The sequence below is a fragment of the Pholis gunnellus genome, assembly GCF_910591455.1.
Source record: "Pholis gunnellus genome assembly, chromosome: 5".
Taxonomy (NCBI): Eukaryota; Metazoa; Chordata; class Actinopteri; order Perciformes; family Pholidae; genus Pholis; species Pholis gunnellus.
In genome coordinates, this window is record NC_136531.1 from 17,223,661 (window position 1) to 17,244,278 (window position 20,618).

Consider the following 20,618-nt stretch of genomic DNA (forward strand, 5'->3'; position numbering starts at 1 on the left):
TTTGCAACATCCTACTGCATCAGGAAAAACTACAGAGAAACTTATCTCATAGACCTTTGCAGTATTTTTAAGTTCATATGAACACTTTTGATCAGTCAATATTATCACATATGTTTCAGTGCAGTATGTAATTTAATTTGATGTTTCTGCTTTGACTGAAGTAAAATATATACTCAATGCTGTGGAAATGTCTCTTGTCATTGTTTTTAAAATATGCTGGAAATGAAAGTCCCCCTCCAAAAATGTGTGTTCAGTTATTGCTACTTCCAGGGCGTAGAGGTCATCTTTTTAACAAGGCAATTAAATGTTTTGTGGAAAACCCAAATCGGGTACACATTTTTATTCAAAGCAGAGTATTTTTTATAGTTCTTAAAACATGTCTGGAGGGGATCTTTAATGTAACTTTGGAATCACTGGCTGAGATCAAAGTTTGAGAAGACAGATGTGTGATAATACCTAAAACTCAATGGCTAATCTGTGGCATTGCATACGTAATCCCTATAGAGGGCAGTGTTGTCTTAACAGACTGTTTGCAAAGTTACATTTCACTCACTTTCTACTGGTGACTATTCTTTGACCTGAAACTGGATTGTTTAGGCATTTCTTACAATATAATGTAATGCGAGGGTGTATGAAAGTTGCCTTCTTTCTTTTCACTCGATATTACCAGAGCCGTTGTGTTTTTATTCATTAAGGTGTGTAAATGACAGGAGGTATAGTTGGTTTTAAGGGTTCATTGGATGTTTAGTTGTTGTTCTGCGTGGTATGTTGCGGTAGATCAGCAGCTCAGCAGCTCAATCAAGAAGAGTGTTAACAGGTTTGCCTCATTATGTCTTCCTATCAGGAGGGGCTGGGTGCTGGTAAGGTGTGGGAGTATGGATGAGGTAGTTCTAAATGACATTCTGTTGTATTTGGGGCGCTCATTGGTGTGTAATCAGTGCCCATATATGAACTGTGACGTCAGCAGTAACTCAAGAATCTTGTATGAATGGTAATTTCATTATTCTGTGTGCATTTCGATGCTTGCTCGGTTGAGCTCACTCTATACTTGCGGACCTGGGCAGGTGGGTTCTTGTGAGGTGAGGCCGAGATGGTGAAATTCCATTTACTGGATCAAGGGGAGAGAAGAGTTGGCAGCGAGCAGCTCTCTTTTGTTTGGTGTTGTTTTTCTTTAGTTGTATTGAAATAAGTTGTTTAAGCCCTTTGTTCCAGTCAACTTTAAGTTGATAAAGTTTTTTCAGTGCCAAACCCTCTCACCATGCCCTTCATATTGGATGGTGGCACTACAAAAGGACGGTGACAAATACATTTTTGACTTTCTTTTATTAAGTATCTGGTATTAATTTACATTTCACAGAGAATATAATAGTATTAACAACTTGTGTTAATGATACAGAAGTTACATTAGGCACAAGATCAGACCTAGTGTATATATATGTGTTGTAATTCCTATTTATCTTACAAGGCTTATATACTGTTTTAGAAACATATTAAAATATATTGGTAAAAAATATTGCATAAAGAGGTGGACCTGCACTCTCTTCTAGCTCTGCTACAGTAGAACTCTTAGCATTTTGTTCTTTTAAATTTACAGCAGGATTGAACAATGTAATTCTGGAGAGATTACCATATTGATTGAGTTATAACTGATGCTAATGTATCTATGGTCGACAACTCAAATCCTAAACTGACAAGTGTGATTTCCGTCCTCTGTTGTTCTTTTCAGTTGTGTTTCTTCTCCCCACAGTCAGATAGACGGCTTTGGTCAGTAACCGTCATCGTACTCATTCTGGGCCTGTTGCCGGGCCAACATGGCCTGTATGAGAGCGCTGGAGCCTGCCGGAGCTGAGTTCTGTGGGGGAGCTGGGACCCACTGAGGCCTGTCCTCTTTCTCTGCTCTCTCTCTGGCTTGCATGACTTGCATCATGACACTTGACACAGAGGACGGCAGGTCATGTGCGTCATCCGCTCCGTCCTCCTCTGCTCTTTGTCTGGCTTGCATCGCCTGTGTGACGACGCTGGATGTGTTGATAGGGCTTTCAGAAAAAGCTGTGCTGTAGTACTCATCCCTCTCTTGACCCTCGGCCCTCTGCCTGGCTTGCACGGCCTGTGTGAAGGCGCTCGAGAATGGCGAGTGTTTATCTTCGTCCTGGTCGTCAGCTCTCTGCCGGGCCAACATGGCCTGCATCAGAGCGCTGGAGGTGGAGATGTCGGAGGGAACGGGCACTCCACCAGTGCTGCATCTCTCTTCCTCCTGTTCAAGCTGCTGGCGAGCGAGTAACGCCTGAACCATGGCGTTTGAGTTGGACTGACCGGTCGAGGAGTGGTCATCTGGACGCCGCTTGGAGTGCTAAGGACAGGAGAAAAATATGCTGCGAGGTTGATAACAAATCTCAGGCTGAAAGGTGAATAGTTACCGTGAAATCATTTTCACATCAAACCTTTTTTTGATTCTTCTGTTTGGATTTTTTATCAGGCTGGGATTTTTGGAGGTTCTGGAGCTTGTCTAACAAGAAGGACTTGTCTTTCCCTTCCTGGTGGGAGAAAAAAAGAAGGAAAAAGAGTAAAAGAGAGAGAGAGAGAGAGAATTCTTTGAAATGCAGCCAATGGTTAAGCAGGCATACCAAAAAGCTACCAAGCAGAAATACACAAAACAACATTTTAATGATGCTTTTTAAAACGCACACTCACATTAACAATCCGTTGTCTCAGTAGACCAATAAGCTGCTTGCGGCCCTGAGTGACTTGCCAGAAGATGTATATAATGACACTGAGTAGGAAAACATGGTAATATGAAAAACAAATTATGGTAGACACTATTTGCATAATAACACTAATATGATAAATTGTACATGAATACACAAGCACACTGTGTGCCCACATTGTTCAGTCTATGATTCAATATTCAAATGAATGTCAGGAAAGACACGATAACATCGGGACTGGTTGGTATGACGCAGTTTTCATGTGGCTGAATTGAGCACCATGGTTACCCTGCAGGACTCATTCAATGACAAACGGTAATGTCCTGGGAAACCTTAAACTCAATGGTCTGAAAGGTAACTGCGTTGGACATGACAGGCTATGACAACAGTACATACACAACACACCTAGTTGTCCATTTTGTTGACACATTGCCTCAGCTGATTAGTTCCTTTTTTGTTATTTCTTGAATAAACAATAAATTAATAATCTTCAGAATTTCTTTTTTTCCCCAATCAACACAAAACATTTTTCACAGTTCATATATGGCTCATCAGTTTCAAGAAACAAAATATTTCATATATATAATTTATACTTAAATGTCATCATACTCTTATTTCTAAGGATGGCAATTTTGCATTGTCCACCTCAATTTCCACCATGAGATCTAAATTGAATTTGTCCAATAGGCCCACCTTGGTTTAGGACCTAAGACATGCAAAACTAATGACACTCCCATTAGCCTTCCCACGTTAGCATGCAAATGCGCTAAACTGCCGAACTGAACATGGTGAGCATTATGTGTGCCGGTACATTTACATGCAAGCATTGTCATTGTGAGCGAGTTAGCCTCGTGATATCAGTATTTAGCTCAAAGCACCGCTGTTCCTCAGTATTTAGACATTTAGTTGATGCTCTGCAAATCCAAATCTAACATCTTCTGCTGTTGAAGATCATGTGATATGATTGCAAGATTAAGAACATCAACATTAAGAGTGTACGGTCTGAGCAGCACATGACACAATACATTGCGGTGGTCTTTTTTCTCCTGGGTTTGATCTGCAGGCCCAGAATGAGTGAAAATGTGTTTCGCAAAAACTGATTCACAACCGGATTTCATCTGCACCAACACAATCCATGTCACACACTTACATGATGATGAGTGCGATAAGAAAGTAGAAGATTTCACTTCTGATGACATTTTCGTAGATCCAGACGGCCCATTGAGAACCAGAGATCTTCTCCAAATCATCTATCCACACTCCAACCACACTGAAGGTGTTGTTGAGTCCCCGAAAAGGACCGCACTGCTCCGAGGGAGTCAGACTACGGCGCAGGACAAGGTGGACAAAGCAAGACTTTGGTTTGTGCCGGTAAAGAATGCAGCATGTATCAAAGACCGGTACTGTTGGGTTTTGTTAGAGTTCTCTTTACGTTAATGTGATACAAAAGTTTATAACATTCAAAATAGGTCATGTCCTTGTACCTCCAGGCGGTGTATGCAACCATGGACAGAGCTCCCACAAAGAAAGGGAAGAAGAGGAGGGCGATGAAGATGGTTTGCATCTGAGCTGCTCTGCCCGACCGTCGCGGAGGCTGGCAGTTCTGGATCAGGCTGACCTGGGTACGCGGTAACCAAACACACACACACACACACACACACACACACACACACACACATGAACAAAGACATGTAACACAAACACCATTTTCCGCTCATTATTATTGCAATACCTCATGGTATTATTGAAGTTTATAAAACCATGAGCTCAAATCTGTTTCACTCCCTAATAAAGAACACAAAGACCTCATAAGAGCTTTGAAAAGCATTGCTTCAAAGGTCATTCAGCATGTTCATGAAACATTCAACAACACCAGATCCGCCCCGGGTCAAATTACCCATCATATTAAATTAATTTACTCTGGGATTGATTGATTGATTCGTGGTATAGTACAACCAAAAGGTTTACTCTACAAACCCTACCCGTCTTCACTATGACACACAATAAAGCACGCTGTCAGTGTGATGAAAGGATTTAATTAAATTATTGAACCAGGTGCACAAATAGCGCAACATGGGCCTAAAACATAGAGCAGCTCGGGCATTGTATCTTCCTATGGCCCTGTGTCATCATGGCAGTTCAGTTTTAAATCACCAAGGCCTCTAAACTTTATGAACCTGCATTTACCTTCTTTACGTAAAACAAAATGAAAAATTTGAGGATCTGGATGGCAGGCAGCAGAGGAGAGAAGTAGATTCCAATCCTATGGGGAGATAATAGGCAAACTTACTTTCAAACAATAAATTAGCTCTGAGAGCAGAAGAGACAACACAAATCTTGATTTCATTGAGCTCTCACTGTAGATGTTGGAGTAATTGTTCAATGTATTGATCTTACCAGGCCAGAGTCTGTGCGTAGATGAGTTCGAGGACATTTCTGGCTACGTCAAACTCAGGAACCCCGAGACGAGGTAGTAACCTCGTCCCAATCACACTATTACAAAGAAATTATGGTTTGGTTTTAGGTTTAACCTACCCCACTTCTATGATTGTGAAGAATAAACTGAAAGTGCGTAACTCACTTGCTAAGAAACTCTCCAAAGAAGGATCCCAACATCAGAAAAAGGAAATCAACAATGACCAGACGGTACAAAGCCTGGCCCACAATGGACTCCCAACACTGTGGAGAACACAACAGGTTCATAAATGACTGTCTATTTACTGACATAACTAATATCGGTGTATTTAAAGATGGCAAGAAAGGGTTGATCCCTTTTTAAACATACTGAAAACTTCTTAGCCACCACATTCATCCAGTAATAACACAAGACGGCCAGAATGGAGATCTTGAGTAACACGTTTCTTTGGGAAAAGAGAAAAAAAGGGTTATTGATGCTTAAAGGTATAGTTTGACTTTATGGGAAACATGCCGATTTGCTTCCTTGTCGAGAATTAGTTGAGAAGATTGAAACCACCACTGTGTGAACATACAGTAAATACAAAGCTGGAACCTGCAGCCGGTTAGCTTAGCTGAACATAAAGAATAAAAACAGGTGGAAACAGCTAACCTGTTTAAAGGTAACAAATTCATCATATATGTGTATTAATGCGAACTGTGGAATTGTGTAATTCTTGGCAATAGAACAAATAAGTGCATTTTGCAAAATGTCTAAACTCCTTCTAAATGACACATTCCTTGATCATATGTCCTTTAATTCACATAATATAATGTGTCCCCGCTATAGCTAACCTGACTACCAGAGCGTAGATCTGTCTGCGCTGGCTGGAGTAGTGCTCAAACTTGTTGAAGAGGGAGTAGAAGAGTGGGACAACCAGGTTCATCAGAGACACCACAAAGGGAACCAGGAGAGTCTCTGCCTCCTGAAGCAGAGACCAGTTGGCAGCATCTGTTGCCCGCTATAAAGATAACAGATGGAGGTCAGCTTACGATAGCGCCAGACAGCAAGCACTGCGTGCAAAGAAATGAATCACGCCCTGCCGGTAAATGACTAGACACATTGCTGTAAGTTACGAGCTTATGACACATGCTGATACAGATCTTAAAGACCAAATACTTTACCATGCCATAAAGTATTATCCTACGTGGTTCAATCAATAGATTTCTCTGTTAATACTGGTTTTCCAAATATTTTCCAGACAGAGAAGAAACCTTCTTCTTCTGTTCTCTGTAGTCTATATCAAACAAAAACAATTAGTCCAATTTAACAATAAGACTAATTATTCAATCTTTACTTGTGTACCTGCTGTTCGTATTGGCAGAGATAATAGATGCTCGCTCCACAGCCGACAGCCAAGCCGGTGGAGAGGAGCCAGGAACCCAGATAAACCCCAAAGTCCTTCAGCTCTTCAGAGAGGGTTAGCAGCTCCCTCTGGGCCTTCTCTGACAAAGACTCCTGAAGAGATGGCAAGAGGATAATCGTGGCTATGAAAAATAATGAGGCTTCGTGATTTGCCTTTAAACAGGAATTAACCTCTGATAGAGCAGAGTGTCTGACATTTGTTGAAGGCTTATTGTGCGCATATCAATTGCGGCTACAGCTGACTTTCAGAATGTAACTACAAAGTTTATAGTACTAAGTTGAGAAATATGAATTGGTGGAAATGTACTGTATAAACATGTAATTCAGAGTGGCTTGTTTCAGATATATTTCATGATATGGAGGTGAAAAGATCCCACAATAAAACGACTCTCTTTCCTGGTGTCTTGCGTGACAAAAGGGGATTTGCAACACAGTAATAGTCACCTTGAGTTGGACACGTAGATTGTTCTTGCGCTGTCTCACTGCCCTCTCATTGGTAAGACTAAAGTCCCAGCTGCAGAGAAGCTGCCATGCACTGTTTGAGGTTGTGTCTGCTAGTACATAGTTTTTCTTGAATAAGCTGCCCATGCTGCGAGAGAGAAATGGGAAACATTTATTTCTTTGCATTCAAAGGGCTGTTAACCTGAATGACAATTAGAAGGGCGAAGGGAATATGCACAAACACTAAAATATTGTGATCTGCATTCTAGTTATACAGAAAATGAACAAACCTGAAGATAAGTGCAATTCCACACAGAACCATGTAGACTGCAATAGTGAAGAAGTAGGCCAACTGCATGTTGTACTCCACCAGGCCATGCAGGGTTTCATTGCTGTAGCCACCGTAGTACATGACGGTGTAGTGGAAGTAACCCTGGAGAAACCAAATCACATTTACTATGCATTGGAAAACTATTTTATTTACTGACCATCTATATTTTATATCGTTTTATTTTTATTATATTAATATTGAATGATTTTTGTCCATTTGGGAGCAGCGCAACAAGCTGTAAACAGAACACTGACATATCACCATATCAAGTTATTATGGCTAACGTGTTAGCAAACAGTTTCCTATTGACACATCCAACAAGCACGGAGTAACATTGACATTCATTTGGAGCTGTAGTTGTGGCCACATGACAAATGTTCAATATTCCCTCTCCTTTTAGCTCTGTTTTGATCTCCACAAACTCTTTAGCTGCTAAGTGCTCCCCTATGTTCACCAGCTAGTTGCTAACTATATATCTGTGGTTGGGCCTGGGCAGGGAGTGCATAGCTGAGTTTTTTGGGGGGGGTTTTTGCCTGTGGTGGGAGTGGACCAAAAGATTAAAGTTGCAGAAAACCAAAAATGAGCTGAAAGACGCTAAAAGGCTCAGTAAAGCTGAGGGAACTGCTCGGGTGATAATTCTTTGTCTGGTCATTAATAAAAGCGACTTTTAAATGTCACACGTAGTAATTTCATCTACTGTTGGTATCAAAAAATATTGATCAGAGCAGCTTTAAATTGCACAATGATTTGAATACAATTAATTGGCATGTAATCGGAATCATTTGGATAGTTGTGGATTTACGAGTCTCAACTTACAGCTCCAGATAGTATCTCCAGTCCTCTGAAGCTCACATTGGGAGGTATGTTGGGAGAGGGGTCGTAAACAAGCAGCGGGATGGTAATAAAGCCAAAGTTGACCAGGAACGAGAAAATGTTGAACATGAGCAGCCACTTGAGGAACACGAAATAGATGAGGACACTGGTGCCAAACTTGCCACCAATCTCTTTCATGATGCCTTGCCACAGCTCCAGGGTCTGCCTGGCTGAGCTTAAACTGTAGCCACACCTGCGGAAAGACTGAGAGAGCAACTTGTGACATGTATAGCATACAGCATATAGGTTCTATATGAAATGGCTGTACTCACAATGAGTTGTAACTATGGTGTTGCAGCATGTTGTTTACTTACCAGTGACACATTCTCAGAGCAGTCTGCAAAACATGTGAACAGGCGAGATTGCTTGGAAGACTTAAACGCCAGCACTTGGCTCCTGTGGAGGTCATTTAGAACAGTATTTGGTGTGATAATGACATTAGTACCTTAAAAGTCTATATCTCCTGATATAGACTTTATATCTCCAAAAACCTTTGGACTTTCAGTCATTTTAATAGTTTCTTGTGAAATGTACCTTGAAACAAGAGAGCAGTGTGTATGTGTGTGTGTCTGTGCACATATATGTAAATTTTCCTCCAGTGATTTCCTCTATTGCAACAGAGTACCACCATGTCTTTGCATACAGAGCTTTTATTTTATGGCTCTCAGCAGGGTGTAATGGTTAACCTGAGATGACGCTGACAAGGAAGCTAATAACCTTTAACTGCTTTGTCAGTCAAGACCCACCTGATATGTTTCTTCTCGTCAAAGCTCGTTGGAAGATCCCGAATGGCCCGAATTCGGTCTTGTGTTGACAGGGCAACGAGCTCCTTGACCAGGTTCTGTTCCTCTGTCGCACACAAGATGACAAGATAAGACCTCCCTGTGATCTTTACACAGGCTCCCATCCAGAATGTACGGTCAGGTGTCACTCTTCACATCGCTACACGCTCTTACCGTTCTCCATCTCGTTCCTGATGGCGTCCTCTGTGAAGGCTACATTGGCAGGATCCCCGTTAGGAAACATGCTCATCCTTCTCATTGTCATTCCCCTCCATCTCATTGTCATGTTACCTGGGCGTACGGACATGAAGAGAAGAATGTTCTTCGCTGATGGGCAGTGATCGTCAAGAAATATTCCTAAGAGCTTGATGTATAATGGTGAACTCACGAGGCAAATGTGAAGTACAGGAGCAGGGTGACATCGAGGTTGGCTTTTTTAAATGTAACACTTGCAGCTACTTACACAGGTAAAGATTTACATTACATTGAAAGTACAGCTGATAGCAGTGCACTTCAGTAAGAGTTCATGTGGGTGCATATGCCACTGAATTTGCATTATCTTTACTCCTGATAAAAACTATGATACTGTAGCTGCTGACACCACAGCCAGAGTCAGAGGACTGTGCCAGCTGCTTTACTAGAGTGACTACTGTCATTCACAGGGATTATGGTAATGCTTCACACTATAGCCTGATAAGTACAGTGTAATAAAGTTGCATTAAAATAAAACAGGGAATCTACATCCATGCTAGCGGCTCTGTGATGCTTTGAGCTAGACCTCAGCATGCTAACATGCTTGTGCTATAATGTTGATTTTGAACGGGTATAATGTTGTTTACCACGTTCACCACTTTATTTTAGCGTGTTAGTATGCTACCATTTGAATGGTATGTCTCTTCATGTTAAAAAACATAAATTAAAAGTTTTCCACAACCTTTTACATTATGTCCTTCAGATTAAGACAACCTTTTCCCCACAACCCCCTGCCCTCTGTTTTATTTTCTTTGCCAACTTCCTTGTCTTTCTTGATGTGCTTTGCCTCCATTAATGATTATCCAGAAGGACTTTGCTAAGGTAATTGATCGCCAAAGTCAACAGGTCAAAATGAACGTCACATCTACTTTCAATGTGTGTTTTGTAATGCACTTGAAGGGGATTTTCATTTAAATCAATTTCATTTAAATAAATATCTGTTAAGTCACGATCTATCCCCAAAGGAGGTAACACAATGGTGATTGAGCCTATGGCCCACTTGTGAAAGTATGGCAATACTTTGCAGTATAAAACACTGGGTGTCTGTAGAGACATTTCTGGAAAAAATGCTGTATTACAGTTTTTCTTCATTGTATACACACAAACAGATTGAAATGTGCACACAATTTTAAAAAAACTCGAAGCTCATGAATCAACAAAAAGACTGCGAAACACAATTACATTATTCTCTCTCAAATAGAAATTCTAAACGAAATGTTAAGGATGGACACTTTAACAACTTAATGTGTGTGTGTTTTCAGCGACACCATAACAGAGCTTACGATAACTGTGAAAAGAACCTATTATCTATGGCGTAATATTAGTTTAACCATTACCTGACATTGCAGAAGAAAGGCGGACAGGAGGTGATCGATCATGCTGAGAGTCAGGTGGGATTTGGAACGTACTGTGATCTGAAAAAAAAGGGAGGAGATACAATAGAAGTATCAACAGAAGTGTCACTGAGCAACATATAGAGGCAAATGATGTTGTTTTTTTTGCTGTGATACATCACAGAGAGACATGTGCACACAGACTTAATATTGTTCCGTAGTTCAGCTTGGTCACTCACTGAGGTCATGCCGCCATGACGGACTCTCTGAGTGCGTTGAGATGAGGCCCATGGGAATGCTTTCCCTCCCCCTCCAGCTCTCCTCATGCCAGCTCCCCGACGGCGCTCTCCCCGCAGCGACATCCCCGCTGGTCTGACCAGTCGAGTAATGTTCGTCTGCCCTGTCACCCCTGGCATAGGGGTTAGTGTGGTGGGTTTTACTAGGAGACACAGAGACCACACGGAACAAATAACGTTACGTGACAGATACATCGTTTGGGTCATACAGTTTGTGTTATTGAATACTTAAGAGCCCAGGGGTTATCAGTTCAAGAAAGGAACTGGAACTTCAAGATCATTATCCGTGATTAAGTGTCATAGATATGGTTAAGATGGAGGTGATTGTTTTTCTCCTGTGGGTAATTTTAAGAATATAATATCGTACAAGGAAGTGCAGGATTAGGTTTCTACACTAGAAAATAATGGAGTAATATATATATGTGTCCCGGAAGTTTACTGTCTTTTTTGAGAAACTTTTCTTAATACCATAACATTTTAAGCCAAAAGCTGAAAAATAAATTGAATCCCTCTTACAGCCTGGGAAGATAAATACCACACAGCTGCTGTTCCTTGAGGACATCCTGTTCATTCCCTCACAGTACATAACATGCCCTTTGATTACAAGTAAAGACACAGCACTCACTCAAACACACCCTTTGATAAATTAATGGTTTTCAGGATAAATGATTCACTGATGAACATTCAATGACAAAACCACATTTTATGTTTTATTACCACAAACCTTCTATCAATTTCCAGAGTCTCGCTGTCATGGTAGGCAGGGTTGAAGAAACCTCCGTTTCTGTAACTTGTCATGAGATCTGTCAAATTGATCCGTTCCCTCTTCTTTGGAGACGGCGACGATCCTTCAGTTCACCCTGTTGTAGTCACTCTTCAATATGTTGATGTATAGTCCAGGTTCAGTAATACACTGTCAAAAAAACCTGCTCTTTACATTAAGTTGTAATGAGAAAGATAAGAGTATTCATTACTCGATGTATTGAGACTTCAGTTGCCAGCTAAGGCAACTTTAATACAGCCCAAACAAGTAGCATCACATGTTGAGGCCAAGTGCCTGTCTTTGCTCAGAGTGACAGCTACATTGTCGAGGGGGGGGGAAGCATGTGTAATTTAATCTCTTGTTGCCATCCTCATCTGTTCATCATTAATTCATACAATAGGTTTGGTTTCCACCACATGCAGTAGTCTACGGCTCTCACACAGAGTCACTGAAGGATGGCAAAATAGGAAACAACGAACAGAAAACTACAGTCTGACAAATCAACAACGGATGTTAGAGAGAAAAAGCTCACACAGTGTATATATTTGCAACACTGTGCAGATGATATAAGTTATTGACAAACTACTTTCTGGTCTGTTCTCAAACCCTGCTTACCTGGTAGTGTTGTGATGGTGGGAGAGTAACAAAAGAAAGTCCTTACAAAATGCTGTAGAGTTTGAGGAAAGTGGCTTCTAGTCTTTTTCGCAGTCCAAGCCAGAGGAGTGACCAGTGAGTCAGCCTGAGAAACACCATCAGTGAGATAAAACTAAGGACTGTCTGTCTGGCTACCAGGAAGTGTGTGCTGAGCTCATACAGGTAAAAGTCCACTGCCTCTGGATAGGCCATGTAAATCACATGTGGACACTTTGTATTGTGACAAAATAATTAAACCCCTGAGGTTGAAATATAATTGGCATCCAGGACTTAAGGTGGGTGGGATGTTGTATCTGCTATTGTTTTACCTATGGTGGTGCTCCGTTATTGAAGTTGTTAACATAGACATGGCAAATACAGCAGATAGATAGATATATAAATAGTATTGAGTTGCATTATGGGAGGGATGCAGTGTTTTTGACCCATTTAGCAAACAAAACACAAACTGTGCCGCATCTGTTTTAAGGTTTTAACCCAATCTTCTTTCTTTTGCAAGAGCCCAGATTTTTTGTCAGAGCATAACTAAAACGATGAGTATAACCCTTTAATAATGTTAGACTCTATTTTAGACTCTAAGAGGTTCAATTTCTCTTTTTAACAATCTAACACAACTTACATGTAGATGAGGGTTTAAAAAAGGAGCAATAAACACATTAATTATATTAAAATAGACTGTAGATTTTTAAACCAGTCAAATAAGACGGAAGAAAATAAGAAAAATACTAAAAAGGTATAATAAAATGCAAACATAAAACTTTAACGCAGAGAGTTTGAGGTGAGCTGCTCCTGTATCCACATGATCCACATTCAGGAAGTGAGCTCTGGGACATCAGAGAGGCAGTGTTGCGGAGAGTCCACTCCCAGTTGAAACAAAGTCCTCTAGGTCAATCGTTAACTAACCCAATTCAATAAATAGCTTTTTATATTCTTTTCCAGTAAAGGAAACGATGGAGGTCGACTCAGGTAAAGTTGAAGTTAGTTACTTGTGTTTGCAGCTAACGTCCTTACCAACAAGTTGGTTAGTTAAAACTTACCGCAGCATTAGCTAACCAGGCTAATGATGCTAGTTAGCTTCAAACTTAAGAGTAAGAGCCGTTAACAACAGGCTGACAGCTGTGACCTGATAGTAAATAGCTCGAGAAAGGGTCACGAGTCACAGCGTTGAAGGAGTCGTTTGGTTTCGTCTCTTTGCCGTAATACAACTCACTGTTTGCGTTTTTACTTGCTGACTCTGCTTGATGGTTAGCTTTTAACTGGAGCTGGGTGAACACAAGAGACAACTAGTCACTGTTTGTCTCACTAATGTGACACTTCTTTTTAAACTCTCTCTGAAATGTGTTGATGACTAGCAAACTAGTACTTAATAAAACATAAAAACAACCCTCTTGTCATTTTAAACATTGTGAAACGTCTGCTTCTTACTGTAGTCATTTTGCCCAGCATCCATAATAACACTGATCCCCTTTGAAGGCTTCTATGGGAAGTCATTGTAACACATGAATGATGAGTATGAGTCAATTGTACACAAATGTTGGCAGCTGGGTTGTTGTTGTTTTCTTGTCTTGAAACATTATCACCATCTTGTCACTACTATAATGCCCTTATAAATGTTGGAGAGTCGTTATCAGACAGTAGCCTTGAGTACCACATTATCAAATCTGATACTATCTACAGGACTGTCTCAGAAAATTAGAATATTGTGATAAAGTTCTTTATTTTGTGTAATGCAATTAAAAAAACAAAAATGTCATGCATTCTGGATTCATTACAAATCAACTGAAATATTGCAAGCCTTTTATTCTTTTAATATTGCTGATTATGGCTTACAGCTTAAGAAAACTCAAATATCCTATCTCTAAATATTAGAATATCATGAAAAAGTATACTAGTAGGGTATTCAACTAATCACTTGAATCGTCTAATTAACTCGAAACACCTGCAAGGGTTTCCTGAGCCTTGAAAAACACTCAGCTTGGTTCAGTAAACTAAATCACACGTATGGGGATTATCACAATATTCTAATTTTCTGAGACAGTCCTGTAATCATCTGTATGTACACGTTCTAGTCTTCTACACTGACAACAGTGGGAGAGTCAGTAACCCACTGTTGGACCAGCTCCCCAGCTACCAGTCCCTGCTGTACCGCAGGAAGTCGTCGGCTGTCGGCTCCAAACGAAGAAACAGCTCCAGGGCGCGAATCGGCTCCTCCGGCAGCGGGAAATGGGGCGTGAGCACTGTCAGCAGAAATGAGGAGAAACAGAAGAGTCTGATGGCTCAGAGACCCGTAAGGGAACTACCCAAGACCATGGCCGAGAAACGCAGCGACAAGTACGACATCCGTTACTATTGTATCACTACTGCAAAACGTGTGTTGAATAGAACTATGTTTAAAAAGTATTACATAGCCAAACTTCTCAACAAACGATGTGTTTTGACTCTTAGTACACGGCGCTTGGAGGACAATCGCGAGCTCAGCAGTTTGGGACAGTTGAAGCTCAGCACCCGCAGGTGTCTGAGGAGGCTGAGGGATGACGCCCATGAATGGCTGAGCTCCCTGAAGCTCTGGAGGGGAGACATCCACACGATAGAGGGTGAGAGATAAGATAAAAAAAACAATGAGATGGACTGTCCTGAGCCTCAGAGGCATTTATTGATTTCTACTCAGGATGGCACACATGAGTAAATACACTTTTGTGTACCAACTGTGTTATTGTTGTCCCAAAAGTTCATTTCTCCCTCCGTTCTCCTTTTACGCTCAACAGGGATGTTCGGCACAGGTATCCTGTCCTACTTCTCCTTCCTGCGCTTCCTGGTCATGCTCAACTTGATCATCTTTGTGCTCATGTTCAGCTTCGTCATGTTTCCCATCATCATAGCCCCGAGCGCTTCAGGAAACATCACCTACAACCAGAACGACGGTGGGAGAGGATGCTCGCTTGTTTCAACTTTGAGCGTAAACTAGGCATCGCAGTAGTGTTAAGCTTGTTTTTTTTCTGTGTTTCACTGCAGGAGGTTTGTGCAGTATTTATCCAAGCAGTGCCCGTAGAGGTCTGGTCATCTTTCATGAGCACATTACAGATCTGCTGTCTGGGGGAGTGAGTCGTTTCACTTAGAATTTAATTGGGTTCTGGACGAACAAAAACAAAGTTTGCATTTGGTTTCTTCACTCCCCGTTTGTGCTTAATCTGCAGGGCTTTCTGGAACAGACCTATCTTTTCTACGGCTACTACAAAGTGGACAAAATACACTTTCCAAAGGCCACTTACAATTTGCCGCTGGCCTACCTGCTGGTCACTATAGCCTACCTGTTCCTCAGCCTCATCTGGATAGTTAAAAGGTAAAAAAAAAAAAAAGACAAAAACTCATTAGGCATGAACTGGAAGTTTCTGGAAATAACACACTTCCAATTACTGTTCTTCAAGGTCTGCCACGGGATTCAAACGTAACCTGATTCAGGATGAGGATCGCTTTCAGAGCTTCTGCAACAAGATTTTCGCTGGCTGGGACTTCTGCATCACCAACGAGAACGCCGTGAGGCTGAAGAGAAGCAGTTTGCTCTACGAGCTCAGGGTCAGTGGTTCATTTCACAGCAAGATGTTTTGTAGGACATGCTCCGAGTACAATGTAAACCTAAATAGCAGCAGAGTGTAGGAAAATAATAAAGCTATATGTAGTAAAGAAGAAGTATAAGATTCTGCCTCTTACATTCTTCAGGGTGTTTTATATTTAAGAGCCTTTCAAATAGCTCTTCTCAGGCATTTAGACCAATTTCTTTTTGTTTCTCTCAGAATTGACTTGTTTGTTGCAAATGTTTAATCTTTGTCTGTCTGCCTCGTTCTACAACTGCACAATCTTCTATCCCCAGACGGATTTGGAGGAGGAGAGGATCAAACAGAAAATAGCAGATCGCACCCGGAAGCAGAGATGTCGGATTTACCTAATCCGCCTCATTCTCAACCTTTTTGTCATCGCCGTACTGGCTAGTTGCTTCTACAGCATTTATGAAGCCACCATCTTCTCCCAGAAAGTACAGATGGATAAGATAAAGGTAATGACCTGTTGCTGTTGTCCTTTGACCTCCACTTCGGCCTTTTATTATCATCCTTCTCTCCGAGAAACTGCTTGTCACAGAGTCATGCACTTGGAACCACATTTTGTTTGAGTGATATCACAATTCTTTTTTTTTGCTTGATTGCAGGAGAATTTCATTGTGGATCTCATCTATGAGTACCTACCCTCAATCGTTATGACCTTGGCCAACTTCATCACCCCCCTCCTCTTCTCCGTCATCATCAATTATGAGGACTACTCGCCTGCGTTTGAGATCCGCTTCACGTTGATGAGGTACAGCTGACTTCCTCGTCCCTTTTCTTGCTGCTAAAGCTGTACTTGAAAAGTAATGGAGCGAGGAGACACGTGGCACATTTGCCATTAAAAGATGCAAAAAAAAGAGGAATGTACATGTAGTTGGTACTGTCAGTAATGGCAAAAATGTGTAAAACGTTGGTCATTCAGCCACTTCTGTACTCAATGACTTTCTGTCTTGTTTTTCCCTCTTTCTCCCCAGGTGTGTCTTCATGCGGTTGACCAGTATTGGGGTTTTGCTCTTCTCTCTCTGGTCTCAGATCACTAAATGTGAAAAGGAGCCCTGCATTTGTGGCTATAACCATAAGCTTTACTCTGTAAGTCATTGTCCTGCATTCCAATGCAATACACAACAGGGACGTCCCGTATTGGGGCCGATAAAGGCATTTTACAATTGATCGGAACCCGTTATTGAGCATTACTGAGCCCTGATCCCGTCCTTTATTTTACATGGGCTGTCACATACGTTTAACCTAGTGCAGTCGTCATCAACTCTGCCCCACTCTGCTGAACTCCTGTGTGTAAGAGCAGGGGAGAAACAATACACTCCATAAACGACATCAAAATGACACTATTTAGTTAGGTTATGTAACTCATTTATGTGCAATCATTTAATGTCGGCTCAGTTTTAGAGTATCTTGCGTTTTGTTGTCATGTAATGTGCCCGGTTTTCACCACGGGCGGAGCCGGTAAGAATAACTTATTGTTATCTGCACGAAAGGTGGACAGACGACGGAAATACACACTGCATGTCTCACTGTAATGCATGAGCTATTCAGTTATCAATCGTAAACATCCGATTTGATTTTAATAACTTCAATGTGCTTGGAAGTGTCCACTGTGCAGCTGTGTTATCTATATTTATCTATAATCAATATTAAATGACCCGGATCGGGCTCTGGGGCAGAAAAGCTTGATGGTGACATTCCTAATATACAGTGATGCCTTGGAATAATACACAGGTGCCGGCATCAAACCCACTTTTATCTGTGTGTCAACATGCACACCTGTAGCTCAATGCTAAATAATGTCCTGAAACTAAAGGTTCAGTTTTAGATTTTTACAGAAGTTAGATTATAACTACACGGATATGTGACTGTTGCTTTGGTCCCTTCATTAGTGAGTGAGCACCGCATTTGGTCAGTCCTTTGTCACTCCAATATAAAATGGATTCTTAAACTGTAACATGTGGAACTTGTGCTGGTGTGGGTCTACCTCCCCACAACGTTCTGCTGATGTATTCAAAGCACTTTTTATTGACCTGTTTCCTTGTCCTCCACAGTGTTGGGAGACCCGTGTGGGCCAGGAGATGTACAAACTCACCATCTTTGACTTCATCATCATCGTGGCAGTCACCATCTTTGTGGAGTTTCCCAGAAGGTAAGTTCTCATCTTTAAAAACAACACACCTCCATCATCTCGACTGAATCTTAAGGTGCTGTCACACCTGTAGTTCATTTGGACCGAACCAAGGGAAAGATTTTTACACTGTTTTACACAGACATTTTACTTTGCTCAAAGTATTCTGTCTCTTCATGGCTGTTGACGTCATCGTCTTGCCTTTCCTCTGGTCTTTCTCACCCTCTGTTCTTCCGTCATGTGTAACCGTGTCCTTGTGTTGCGCCCCACTCCTCAGGCTGATAGTGAAGTACTGTGACTGTGGCCTGGCTAAGTGGTGGGGCCAGCAGGAGTTTGCTATTCCTCAGAATGTGCTGGAGATCGTCTACGGTCAGACCATCTGCTGGATCGGCACCTTCTACTGCCCGATTCTGCCGGCCATCTGCACCATTAAATACTTCTTTATCTTCTATATCAAAAAGGTAGGTCTATATATCAAACTTTTTTTTTTTTACACGGATCAAAATCAGAGTTTGTGATGTTCTTATCCGCTCTTTGTTTTAGGTCTCATTGATAACAAACTGCCGTCCGGCCACTCGTCCGTTCCGAGCTTCCAGCTCCAACTTCTTCTTCCTGGTCGTGCTGCTGATCGGCCTGGCTCTGGCCTGTCTGCCCGTCACTTTTAGTGTGGCACAGTGAGTAATGCGCCGTCCACAACCATGTTGTGTTTTATCTTCACTTCATTGGGGCCGTGTCAGAATCAGTGAAGCGTCGCTCATTGCAACTGTTTACGTGTGCACAGAATAAACTCTTCCCAGGCCTGTGGACCGTTTGTTAACTACAACACGTCCTGGGAGGTGCTGCCGACTACAGTAGCTGAGCTGCCTCATGGAATCAAAACAGTCCTCTTCGCTCTGTCGTCAGAGGCCTTCGCTGTCTCCTTCTTCGTTGTCACGTGGTACGTGTTTCCGTCCGGTATTCCAGCATCTGAACTGTTGATAACGAGTGGTCTTTTCTCTCCTTGGTTGTAATTTTTCAACACTGTCATTTCCCCCGTGCAGCTTGGCCATGTTTTATGTGATCGCACTAGCTGGAGCTCACAAGAGAGTTATTAACCAGCTAAGGGAGCAGCTCGCTATGGTAGGTGTTTCAGAAAAAACAGGTCTAGTTAAGTCTATTTCACCTTTTATTTCTCTTTTCTTAATCAGACATTGACCAAGCTTGATCAGCATTTGAGTTTTTACAAATAAAATTGGGATCTACTTTCTGTGTTTTTTGTTTTTTTGTTTTCCCAGGACGGCCGTGACAAGCGCTTCTTGATCCAAAAGCTGTGCCAGGCCCAGAGGCTCTCGGCTATCAAATCCCCGGTGTCCAAATCCCAGCCACGCAGAAGCAGCAGCAGGAGCAGCCCCAGCTATCACACCAGCTTCTCCAACAATTTCAATGAAAGTGTGTTTCTGGCACACTCGCATCATGACTCCTCCACACATGTGTGAGGCAAGGGGCCTGATATTACACACCAAAAAGCAGAGACTGGACAGACGGACCGGATTTTAAAACCAAATTAATATCTTCAATGATGTGAGCTGCTATAGACCGGCTTACATTTGTGTGTTGTGTCTTTTTCTGTGTTGTTTTGTTGACATTCTGATTATCATGAAACTATTAGGAGGCCACAATGTTCAAGTATTTTTAAACTAGAATGATCATTGCTGCTCAGATGTTTTGTGGTGTTTATTTCTTTTCCTTCTGAGAAGGACTTGCATTACTATAACCACTGGAGTTTGAAAAATCTTTCTGAATTGTATGCACTTTAAATGTATTAACACTAGTGTTTTCTTACTTTTATAACTTTTGTGTTTACATTGCAGTCTGTTCATGCTGCGTCTTGTGTGTTTTTACCATTTGTCACTATCAAAAACACTGGGTGTATAATAATGCAAAGAACAAATGTATTTCAAAATCCTGATCTGTAATCATGACGATTTAACCATCACTATGACTGTGTATACAGTCTACATCATATACACTTCCCTCACCTACCAAACAAAAACAAAGAATCTTAACAACACACACACACACACACACACACATATTTATACTTCTTTTCTTCCCTATTTTCCAGTGTAGGAGGGTATGGGGGTTTTCCAGTGATTTAGTATCAGTTTCTTAGATAGCATTGATAGAAAAAAAAGAATAATCCAACTCGGCGGATACCTCTATGTGTCTTGTATTCAAGTGGATGGAAATTTCATTTCGCTCCCAATACCTCTGATGAACACTGTTCTAGATCACATCAAATGTGCTGACTTTTGCAACTGAAAAGTGTGGATCATTGAACATGTAAATCCACATTTAAGTTGTTTAACTTTTGAATCTTGTCTGATTATGTAGTATTTTTACACAATCTATAATTTTAACCAGAATATAAAAAATAAAAAAGGCTACTCAAAACTGTGACCATTTTTGTTACTCTCATATAACTTGTGGGTGTGTACAAATACTATTTTGGTCAGATTTTGGGAATAAATGCTGTTTTACTTTATTATGAGATGTTTTGTATAACTGTGGTGACTGGAAAATAAATACTGAAATTTGTCAAAACAATCTTCAATCTTTTTTTTCCTCATAAAACGGTCATAACGGTCTCGTTGCTGTACTACC

General features: G+C 41.2%; 2 protein-coding genes across 5 annotated transcripts; one reads left to right on the forward strand and one right to left on the reverse strand.

Annotated features, from left to right (window-relative positions):
- Nucleotides 1–1,331: 1,331 nt before the first annotated feature.
- On the reverse strand, nt 1,332–12,354 carry tmc5 (transmembrane channel like 5). Of its 3 annotated transcripts, none has more exons than XM_079159047.1 (21): nt 12,213–12,354; nt 11,559–11,747; nt 10,778–10,977; nt 10,542–10,619; nt 9,127–9,243; nt 8,917–9,019; nt 8,485–8,566; nt 8,114–8,374; nt 7,257–7,399; nt 6,970–7,114; nt 6,466–6,618; nt 5,955–6,121; nt 5,491–5,566; nt 5,287–5,384; nt 5,103–5,198; nt 4,893–4,968; nt 4,190–4,323; nt 3,856–4,029; nt 2,692–2,770; nt 2,442–2,534; nt 1,332–2,350 (listed from the first exon to the last, which is right to left on the reverse strand). In XM_079159047.1, the coding sequence occupies exons 2-21, from the start codon at nt 11,630–11,632 to the stop codon at nt 1,766–1,768; spliced, it is 2,934 nt and encodes a 977-aa protein (XP_079015173.1). In that variant the 5' UTR covers nt 11,633–11,747; nt 12,213–12,354; the 3' UTR covers nt 1,332–1,765. The 3 variants fall into 3 exon arrangements, with proteins under 3 accessions (XP_079015173.1, XP_079015174.1, XP_079015175.1); XM_079159048.1 differs by having other exon boundaries at nt 11,559–11,708; nt 12,213–12,292; XM_079159049.1 differs by lacking the exon at nt 8,485–8,566 and having other exon boundaries at nt 8,114–8,363.
- A 720-nt stretch (nt 12,355–13,074) lies between these two features.
- tmc7 (transmembrane channel like 7) lies at nt 13,075–20,523 on the forward strand. Of its 2 annotated transcripts, none has more exons than XM_079159385.1 (16): nt 13,075–13,214; nt 14,318–14,579; nt 14,694–14,842; nt 15,014–15,169; nt 15,261–15,346; nt 15,443–15,588; nt 15,674–15,821; nt 16,117–16,299; nt 16,450–16,595; nt 16,819–16,933; nt 17,899–17,996; nt 18,253–18,436; nt 18,519–18,649; nt 18,757–18,912; nt 19,016–19,094; nt 19,250–20,523. In XM_079159385.1, the coding sequence occupies exons 1-16, from the start codon at nt 13,199–13,201 to the stop codon at nt 19,448–19,450; spliced, it is 2,256 nt and encodes a 751-aa protein (XP_079015511.1). In that variant the 5' UTR covers nt 13,075–13,198; the 3' UTR covers nt 19,451–20,523. The 2 variants fall into 2 exon arrangements, with proteins under 2 accessions (XP_079015511.1, XP_079015512.1); XM_079159386.1 differs by having other exon boundaries at nt 13,096–13,214; nt 14,368–14,579.
- The last annotated feature ends 95 nt before the right edge of the window (nt 20,524–20,618 follow it).